This window comes from Styela clava, chromosome 2 (assembly GCF_964204865.1).
Source record: "Styela clava chromosome 2, kaStyClav1.hap1.2, whole genome shotgun sequence".
NCBI classification, from domain to species: domain Eukaryota; kingdom Metazoa; phylum Chordata; class Ascidiacea; order Stolidobranchia; family Styelidae; genus Styela; species Styela clava.
In genome coordinates this window covers 18,790,214-18,801,361 of record NC_135251.1, presented here as the reverse complement: position 1 = coordinate 18,801,361, position 11,148 = coordinate 18,790,214, and the positions used below count along the sequence as shown (strand labels likewise).

Here is an 11,148-nt window from a genome sequence, read left to right as displayed (position 1 = left end):
AAAATGCTTTTGTGATGGACAAGTTGTTATATATTAGGATGGCGCTATAACTGAGTGTTGGTCTCATAGCGTCATTGCTCAGATTATTTAGGCATAAAACGCTTCGGAGTACATCTTCGCCATTCACTGTCGTATGTATAAAGCCAAATAGTGGTTGGTCATCATACTTTCTCGTTTTTCCGCTCAGTTTTCAATACTTGGCAAAGTCAATCTAATTATTAAGTAAAACTAAACAAGCAATAAACCTATGCTTTAATGTTTTTTCTGCTTAAACGTTTACATAAGACACGTAAAATTTCAATCAATTGTTGTCGCTAAGGCGTTTGCGATTGCATTTTGTCCAAATCTCCATTGTTTACGTCAGCGTGGCGTGTTATTTAAGCCCTAAAAATCTTGATTTCGGTGTTTATTCTTCCTAAATCCGAAATTTCCCTCGACATATTCTTGAGCCGCGAAGACGATTATAATTACTTTTTTTGTTCTCGAATGGAACCATAACACCTCTGAGGAAAACGAGTTAGTTTTTATTATAATCATCAGCGACGAGATGCTAACGATAGAATAAAAAAGTGAACCCGTAACTTAAAATTTACTAAAAATAAAACGGAAAACGCCATGAGTTTTGTTTTGGGGTGGACCGCGACAGATTAAAAACACTTTCTTGGACATTGAAAATCTCATAAATTCCTTGTGCGTGCGGCACACCAGTAGTTTTCTAAAACCACAGACTTGATATAAATTTTTACTCCTTGGGATCGCAGACTCTGGAATATCTGTAACTGTGATATCTTGAAATTAATCGAGTGTCGGCATTGCGATAGAGCGGAGTAAGAGTTGCAGGGACAGCTCATATTGGTGAAATTGGCAAGAATAAAAATCAAAACAAATAAAGCAACCATTTTAAATAAGTATATCAATCATGGATTGAATATTTTATTCAACAGAAAAACCATTACATATCCGTTGAAAAAGTCAGCTCTTTTAACGACTGGCGTAATCTCGAGGACTGACTCAAAAGCCGTACAGCGTGGGTTTCGTTTCGATGAATATGTATTTTTCATCTACTAATATATATACTTTACATGTATTTTAATTGTACTAAATTAAATATACTTTCTGGAATATTATACCAGATCTTTCTAATGACGACAACGAGTGCAATAAATATAAAAACTAAATATAATCGGGCAGTTGATCACACTTTATTATGTCCGCGGATTGGCGTGGTATTTTAGATAGGTAATGAGTTTATTTTGTCGTAAGTCGCCGCAACCGCGAGTTACCTTGAACACAAATGACTTAAAATAGAGAGACATCTTGAATTATTGTAGTTATTACGAGACAGAAAAATTTATTATAACACGAAAAAGTCGGTATTTTTGACGAACGCGGGGATCGTTTCAGGAGCCGTTACATGTAAATTTCCGATTCCATCTTGTGACCTCTCGCGCCCCCCCTGAGAGCATCTCGCGCCCCACTAGGGGGGCGCGCCCCCCAGTTTAAGAACCACTGCACTACAGCATTGTCAAATGTGCTGTATTTACGATAGATAACAGGATACCAAAAAGAATTACATGAAAAATGTTAAAATAAAGATCAATTCAGCAATATCTACTTGGTGATATGCATCTGTTGATGATTTTAGGTGTTTGTTTCGGAAGTTTAATAACAAAATTAATTGTGGTTGTTGGGTATGTTTTGAAAAAGGTTGCATGGGAAAAAAGTTTTCACAAAATGTCAAGGTTTGATAATAGTAGAGAAGTAGGAGAAATACTTCCATGTTGTTGTTTTTTCATTTGATAACCACGCCACAGAACTTCTCCGATAAGTATACGCAGCAATTGCGAGAGGCAGAAATGTCAAGATGGGATTTCATCGCATTGCAAACCAATACTAGCAATTCTTATATATATTCGCGCATTCCCATCTGAACATCGTGGGAAAGATTATACCCATCTACACACTTTAAGAACTATGTCAGATGAGCGTCATATTATCGAATATCAGTAAAGGAATAGTGCAATGGGAAAAGACATATAGGGCGGAACTTTCAGTAGTATGCAATCGAATAATCTTATTGTTGAGTATATATTTAAAAACATTTCGTCACGCCAACTGCAGTCCGAAACTTTTTGTCTCTGGGTGAGCTTAGATACCGGTTGACACTCATGTAAACTGGTAATACTGCAAGAGGCACGCGATGGAGCAGATACTAAGAATATCCATCCCCCAGCTGTCATTTGAGTGGGTACTGCTGTTTTTATTGCAGATGTTACTGATCTTTTCGTATCAAAGATTTACTGGCATCACCGATTTGAGGATGTTGGAAACCAACACGCAATATTACAAAACTCACTTTCAACACGCGGTTTAAGAGAATGAAAAAGCTGAAACTAGTATTCTTTAGAACAGCATACAAATTCTATAAAATGAAATCATACACAAAAGCTCGTCAAAAACCTATAGCTCAATAATCAAGTGGAATTTGATGCATGTGCAAAAATGTGTGATGTATTAGTATTCAAAACGTTTGACTCAACTATGTTGGCATAACACAAGGCTGCCCAACCCGCGGCCCGCGGGCCGCATGCGGCCCGCCCTATAAAGTTTGTAAGTTTATGTTTTTACTATGTTATTAATCAATTTATAGGATTAAGTAGTTTTTGAGATTTTGATGTGATTATTCCTGCCATCTATCTACATTCAAATGCCGGTTCTTATTATTACGTATGTGTCAAGTCTTGCACCCTGGTAGACAACGACGTCATTTTTTTTTCTCGCAGAACTTAGCGTTCTGTTCGACGAACTCGAAAGATATTGTGCAATCATTGAAAACGAACGCTGAGCGCAATTATGGAAATGAATTTTGAGCCTAAATTTGCAAATTAATTTCATTCTGATTGATTTCTTTTTACGTGTCTGCTTTGATCGTCTTTATCTCCAACGTAACATAAAAAGTCAACGATATCTTTGGTACTGGTTCTGGGACTTGTTGTCCTTTTATGTTTGTATTTTTCATTATCAAATGTTTGGGTTAAACAAGATTTCGGAAATGTCGTCACTGCGTATTCGTCAATAATTCTAATGAAATTGACTTAATGGCATTGCTGTATATTGGCCACGAATCAGTATATATATAGGCAATTCGTCCGTAATCTTTGTAATGTTACTTCATTAAATATTTGTATTGGCGTTTCAAATTTTACAAAACGACCCACTAAAACTTGATATTCCTGCGACATTGGCACACATTATGCTCATTTAAACATTGAGGCAGTATCATAGCTACTGAAAATGAATGAATAAAAACACTATAACGCGAATATAACACTTAATTTCGACGTGATGTGTGTGTTTTCGTGTGGTCATCAAAAAAGTTTCATGCCAACGCCCCGTGTTACCAGATATTCGAATAGTAAACTGCTATTCTAATATTCAACTTGATATTCGAATAATTTGCCAGCCCTGCTCAGTAACCAGAAAGCAATTATTAACTTGATTGATTTGATGTTAATAAGCTTGCCTTTTTTGTATTATGTAAATTACCTACACCGAAATCAGGACCTAGCTGGTATTAATGTTTGGTACAAACGTTTGCGGCCCGCAACGAATTTCGAAACTTGAAAGTGGCCCGCGAGACGAAAAAGGTTGGGCAGGCCTTGCATAACAGGTGCACATCTCGGTTTTGCACACGCATACCTTCTATCTCCACAAGAATACTGTATATTAATTTTGCCAAAGTCAATGCAGCACTGAACGGTTGCGGTTCTTCCAAAAGAAAACACGTTACACATCTTTAGATACCAGTGGACGGTTTTACATGGCCTTGTTCGGAGTGAAAGACGAGGTCAAATATTCCAATCCAATTCAACTAATAAAATATTTCCCAAGTCCCCAACCTTAAACTAGGAAAACGAAATGCGCGCGGCAACGCAAATGTAGTTTGAAGAGCGCAATAGAAAGTGGCTAGATGCTGTCGATGGATCTTGGCTTGTATTAGTGAAATAAACTACCATTTATTGTACTAAAATTGAATTTCTGACATTGTAAGGAGATTCAATGTTACTATGTATGCAAAACTAAACCATGTAGTTATGAAATAATTGTTTTTAACAAAAAGGCGCTTCTGAAGTATTCGTACCAAGATGGCGCACAACCTGAACATTGTATGTTTACCAGATTGGGGTTCAGGATGTGCGTCATCTTGGACCGAATACTTTAAATCCACTTAAAAAAAATTGCTCAACATTATATACTCCACACCCACATGGGTATTAATATATATGTCATATACATTATATCTAAACAATAAAAAAAACCTTTATGTCCCAAAACAATGTTAAGGCCCGATTCTGTCGGACTATATATATTATTTTTGCATAAGAATTGTTGAAGCATATTTTACAGAAAATGTGCAACTTTCGTTAGTGGGAACAAGCTGTAATGGGTTCAGTATGTCCATTTTGATACAAAACTAAAGAATTTATGTAGTCCCCATCAGATGTGCGTTACGAAACTCACTTTCTAAGCGTTTTTCTGGGCCTATGATCCATTCCTCTGCTGCAAGAGATATGCAGTGTGGTTCGGACATACGAGGTATTTTAGTAAAACCCGATCCTGTTATTAAATGTCATTATGTGAGACATTTTTATTGTTCGATGTGCAAATTCTAACTTGAGATATCATAAAAAAAACAGCATCAACTGCGCACTTGTTGGGTGACATTGAATATATTATGAACTATACTATGAACAACGTATTTCGATCGAAAACTTATTCTGGATTTATCATTCTTAAGCTGGAACGTGAATTCCAATCCACTCAACGTCGTTGTAGTGGAATCCTATTTGCACCCGTCTTGAAGAATTATGCGCAATCTCCCTGCTTCCAGTAACTGTACAACCAAAGTAGTAAAGAGGCAACGAGATCCCTGGAAAGCGAACTATATTCCTCAACCACCACATATGAGTAAAATGTTGCTACAGCACCGAAACTTGAACACCAACGATAAAACTAATTTATATCGATACGGACGCACTATAAATAAGCAATGAAAGATTGATAAAATACTTTTCACAATAACAATCAATAATAGGCTAATAGCCAATACTAAATAGAACCTGACTGAGCTAAATTAATATGACAGATTTCACGAAAGCCGCCCCCTAAGGTAAACTAAATCCAAGGCGAACTCAATATTGAACGACACTTTCGCAATCCCTCAGTGCCGTATAGCAGGGGTGTTCTAGGGCCGCATTGCATTTTCGGAATTGGGAAAAGGGCCGCAAACAGTGTTTGATATGTTCTGATAATGTATACTTGGAGCATATTTTTAGATAGATGTAGTTTGTGACATATATTGTGATGTAATCAAACATCCAAATGAAGTTGGTATTTTCTTAAATTTTAAATGCCATTTACATATTAGTTTTTGCATTTCACTAATATTGCAATTTACTGTATTTATTGCAAAAAATCACAATTTTTTTGTACAACTATACCCAAAACATTTTTGAACAAAGTTTTAATAAGGAAACAATAATACTTGAACTAAAAATGAATTAATTTAAATATATAGACCTAAAATTTACAAAAATACTACAGACAATGTTTTTTTTAATTACATATATATGTCCTGACGTTTGACATCTCTTTTGTGCCACCAGCTTAATAATATCAGGCTGAAATGATTTTACAGTACCAACTCTAATTAACGAGGTCACGTGATCATCGGTTCATTTGGATCGTTGAGAATATTTGATTAGTTTCAGTAATGTAAAAATATTATGTTTATTATTCCACGTATAGATCAGTAAACAAACAAACTACAGAATTTTCGGAGCAGGCATTTCCCGCCACATTTCTTACATTTACGCGGTATAGGACCGCTTGAGTTATGATTGATATTGATTTTTAGTAACTAGGTACAGTAGTTGTATAATTATAATAATATACGAACACATAAATATTTTCTGTTCGAAGTTGATCTATAAATTTGTCGTCATATTGACTATGTGACAAATTAAAAATGTGGCTTAGAATTTTGAGAAATGTAGGAATATTGCAACTCCCATTTTTTTTCTCAAAAATGCCACCTTCTTTCATGTACTTTGTGTTTCATTTAATCCCTGAAGTGTTTCGCAAGTATTCTCAGGGGTCAGGGGTTCACTCCCTAAGTCTTCACTGTGGTTTCACTGTCAACAGGAGATCAAGATAGAATATAATTTGTCTGGGATTGTTAAGATAATAGAGTAATATAAATGACCAAAAGTGTGAGGCGTGCGATTGAATTTACGCCACAGGAAATAAATTTGCAATGGCGTAATCATTTTTAAAGAAATTGTATATTATAAAGATGATTTGTACCCGAGATGTCAGTTAACAGTTCAGATAAATCGTAACCGTTAACCACCTAAAATAGGTTAACCGGTTTACCATTCCCAGCCCTACGTATTTCCATAACTTTTGATGCCAAGAAATATACAAAATACCTTACAAAATGATACCTATAATTCCAAGTTAACTATATGCTGCTTTTAATCCCAACTCAAACGAAACAATAATGCTTCTGATTACCAAAACTTTGCTATTGGTATGAATTATGAATGATTTATTTACAAGAAAAAGATAGCTTATATGCATCAGCTTCGAAAATAAACGGATAAATTAGTTTCCTATCAAAATCTATGCTGCAAAATTAACTTTATAACTATAAAAAACAATTGATATTTCTCTACGGGTAAAATAATACCATATGTATATTTCAAATTTTATGTATGTATTCTACAATGAAAACACAGCATTGTTGCACTTGTAGACAAATAATTTGTATCTAAAAACGAATGTGCTAGTAGCAGTCATTGCATTCTCTTATCTCAGTACAGTGGTATACCCATACAGATATATTTCCAATATAAATATGTATTATTAAATAAAAAGTTGTTGTTGTCGTTAGAAAACCATATCCCGAGCGATTGAATAGGCCTAACCGATATGTAAACGACACAATTTCAATAAAGCGGATTGCGGGTTGATTTGTGAGGCCTCATCAGATATGGCATGGTCTGTATAGAAAATATCCAAGCAAAACAAAACCATGAATTAACCTTCCCGCTTGATAATGACAATTACACAAAAGTAGAAATAAGTCAATGAAATGTCGTCAAAGCACATTCCACAGTATACGTTCTGATCAAAAATTAGTCACAAATGGAAAAATATGCTTCTTTATGATGTAGCTGGTGATCGCTATGGTCGATGTGCGTAAGTCACTGGTGTCTCTGTAATAACAGTCGTAGTAACACCGGCCTGAGTTCGACTGCTGTAATATTCGGCTGAAACAAAAAAAGGCGGATAGAAGCAAAGCGATTACGAGAGTAGGCTATAGCGGAGTTTCAATATTTGAAAAAAAAATGGTCTAATTGAGAGATTACATTTTACTAGACAATGAGAGAATTATATTAGTAGATGCTAGACAAAATAGACTAGACTAGTAATATGGCGCAAATAAACAAATAAATAAGCACGTTTTCTAAAATTAAATCTTTGACTCAAGTAAAACCATGGAATCTTTGCAGAATATTTGTTGTCTTGTTTGGATTTTGAAGTAATATTCTCAGTAACTAATCGATTTCAAATTTTTAGTACTAAAAGATAAAAACGGCTATAAGGCTATTACTTTTATTATTTCTAGTCTCGCAAAAATCCGACATTTTGTTCCAGATTTTTCTTGTTTTTATAATTCACTGAAGATTTTCTTATAACATTTGGCACACCATTTTTTTTTATTGACTGGAACTTTGCTGACAGAGACGTGATCAATAGTCATTTGACTCTATTATTTCTAACATTCTAACCTGAAGCTGCGACAAACGCCCATCCCCACATAATGCTCCAAATCCAGCCAAAAAGGAATAACCAAACAGTGAAGAGCTGAAGCCAACCAATCCAGAAGTTGAGGCAGAAACAACCCATCTTACCTCCGGCCGACTGTCCAATATTTGCACAGCAGAAAACACAAAAGGATGCTGTAATGGTTCCTAAATAAAATTACAAATAGTAAATGTTTTCTTCAAGCAAACAAACAAGTAAACCAGGCATACGCACAAAGTCACTAAACTATCTGAAATGGTGTTACGAGCCATAATTTGTAAATATATTTCTTTTGTGTATATTGCGATCCCCATCAACACAATGAATTATATTATAAAAAATAAGGTGAACCAATAAAAGCATAATTTTACCAAGAAAAATAAGTTTTGGGGGATATGAAATAACATATAATAATAAATGTAAATTTGCTAATAACGATGGAGTTAAATTACTAATCGTTGAAATCGCACTGTGGATAAAATATATTAATTCCCTCGATAAAATATATTAATGATATAACACTGATTACTGTTTGGTCAAAAATTTAATTGTTATTTGTTGACCACGAATAATCAAAATAGAGAAATTTTAAATGCCAATTGTCAAAAAGTCAACATTAGTGCAATAAACTGATCTGCCGTTGCCAGCAAATAACAAAAAATTAGTATTAAAACATGACATTAATGCTATTAAAACATGAAATTCGAATTGTGTGAAATTATTTTGTATTATGATGGGTGTTATAGTAACATCATTGAAATCAAATGTTATGCAGTGTTTACATGTTTAACGAAAGTTACATATAGTTAATAGAGTTATATATGAGTTTTGTTATAAGAAATAACTGTAATAATACCTAATGACAAATATGTGACTATAACTATTGCCAAGCTTGTTAAAAAAGCCCAATGTCCAATATATGTTCTATATTTTGCTATGTAATGCTCGAAGTTAGGGATGATGCAATTGCCTAAATTAATTAACAGGTTTGGATTGCATATCGTCACGCTAATAACCGAATTGCGTAAGTCATTTTTGGCGATTTTGAGTTTTTTTTATAAAATAGGTATTTATGTAATGCTGCGCACCTGTCTGTTAACTCAGATTTTATTTTAAGGATTCCGAAACCCATGAAAATGGAGATTCAGTATGACATATACATTTGTGCAATTGTTTCGTCATAATGAATTATCATTGTTACTGCAGGACTATTGTGACGTCACAAATGCAAGATAACCTCGGCGAAGTATTTTCGAGTTTTTGCATCTCGGATTCTAGCTTAGCGCGTATTAGTTTGAATTTATACTACAGTATAGGAAGACGAGCACTTGTGATATTCACTGTCCGAGTCCAATTCACCTTGGTTGCCTTTTATATTGGGTGCATTGCTGTTTTATTCTTTATATTTAATCTTAGTCTTATTTCGGTGAGTATACAGAACGTGTTAAATTGATGAAATATATATTTTTAAACATAAAAAATATTGTAATCAAAACTGATTAGCTACTTTGGGGATTAGACATTGTAGATACTGAGAATTACATTCGTTTCTGGAATGTTTAGTTTTCAGGACTGGTGTATATAGTAAAGTTGCAAAATTGCGTATGTTCCCAAGTCATACCCACATTTCTGCCCAAGTCACAGTGCGACATTATGACGTCACTTAACTGCGTCATACAAATTAACTTAAATCCGGCTACGATCAAAAAATTGAACCATGGCAAATTATTGACTCTCAATGGCATAACAATATCATTAGGAAGTTTTTTACGTTTTTCTCGAAACTGCTAAAAATGACTTACGCAATTCGGTTATTAGCGTGACGATATGTTCCTTGGATTTTGGATTAGATCATGTCATAAAAACGATGTACATTTATATACATATACAAGGTCTGCGTAAAGTATTCACCTATGTCTATAGTATAAAAGATCTAAACCCACCTATCCCTGGTAAAAAGAAGTTCAACACGCAGCAAGTTATGGCCAGAGGCATTGGCATGATCGGGATTGCTCCTCTGAGGTCATCGTAAGTGGATCTGTTCACTTTGGTAACTTGGGAAACATAAACTTGCTGTCCGGCATTGTTTGTCGTGTAGTAACCAGTCTGATGCACGATACCAGGCGGATAAACTGACTGTGTCGGGGGTGGTACGTGAGGCTGTAATACATTTACCAAGATTATTCCAACTTCCAAGGCACGTACTCAATAGTCAATACTTAAATATCAAAAAACTATTATCCAACAAAAAAGAAGAGAAATGGGTCGTCCTTAAATTTCTGTTTATATCTCATATACAAGTTAATCTGTAAACAATTGTTTGTGTTCATCGTGTTTTGAATTATGAATTTAAGAGTGCAATTTTTTTCTTCTCATCATAACTTGAAAATTAAGTTTCATTCATATCCTATTCATGACCTTATCTGCCACGGCTATCAATAACCTGAGTTTTCGCACGAATCTAGAATTTGAATCTTTACTCACATGCTGGAAACCAGGTGGCGGATAAGCACTTGTTCCTGGAGCATACGGTGGAGGCGGAACTGAGGGTACTACTCCAGTCTTCTCGTTCCTGTGTTCATGATCGGAATCAGAATCTGAACTTGGCATTGTTTTTTATTCTGGAATAAATAACAACACTGACAGAAAGAATCTCTATATATATAAATTGCCGAAAATACTGTAACAATACGGAAATCAACGTTTGGTATGATATTAAGCTAACTTGGGTCTACCCAGTATTTCACTCATTGGTTAATAATTTCTAGGAGCTTATGATGATAAGCAAATAGTGTCATTTATTTGCCTACTTAAAATAGTCCCGAAAGCATCTACTTCGTGAAAAATTACAGGCGATCCGCATATAATTTCCGACAATAGATTGTTATGTTGTTCCGTATTGAATGTTTGACAGTATAATGATTAATGACACGGCTGTTTCTATCAATATATAATAATATTGTGATCATAAGGCATAAGGAATCAAAAAGGTCACGCAAAAATATCAGTTAACTTTGTAATTTTTTTACTTGTTCGAACGAATATTTAATGTATCCTCTAATATAAGTTAATTTTTAATTTCTCACGTGATGCCTTGGATCATCATACGAATATACATTAGAGGTCTTCGTTGTAGCGAATGTGGAATGGAACTATGGATTTCAATGTTATTTAACCCCCTTGTATTGATATCATGTTGAATTCAATGAAAATAAGTCATTTTGGCAATTTTCCTGATGGTGATTTATCGTATCAAGTCTTTGCTCGTTATGCAGT

General features: G+C 34.6%; 1 protein-coding gene across 1 annotated transcript; it reads right to left on the bottom strand.

Moving 5' to 3' along the window:
• Positions 1-6,593: 6,593 nt before the first annotated feature.
• On the bottom strand, positions 6,594-10,604 carry LOC120336432 (protein stum homolog). The gene is made up of 4 exons (XM_039404112.2): positions 10,357-10,604; positions 9,816-10,032; positions 7,857-8,039; positions 6,594-7,334 (listed from the first exon to the last, which is right to left on the bottom strand). The coding sequence occupies exons 1-4, from the start codon at positions 10,480-10,482 to the stop codon at positions 7,249-7,251; spliced, it is 612 nt and encodes a 203-aa protein (XP_039260046.2). The 5' UTR covers positions 10,483-10,604; the 3' UTR covers positions 6,594-7,248.
• Positions 10,605-11,148: the final 544 nt, after the last annotated feature.

Excerpts from the sequence above, each read along its gene's own strand:
- LOC120336432 (XM_039404112.2), bottom strand. The coding sequence starts at position 10,482 with ATGCCAAGTTCAGATTCTGATTCCGATCATGAACACAGGAACGAGAAG. Across the intron at positions 10,033-10,356 it reads CGCCACCTGGTTTCCAGCAT|CCTCACGTACCACCCCCGAC; the intron begins GTGAGTAAAGAT and ends AATGTATTACAG. Across the intron at positions 8,040-9,815 it reads CTTCTTTTTACCAGGGATAG|GAACCATTACAGCATCCTTT; the intron begins GTGGGTTTAGAT and ends AATTTTATTTAG.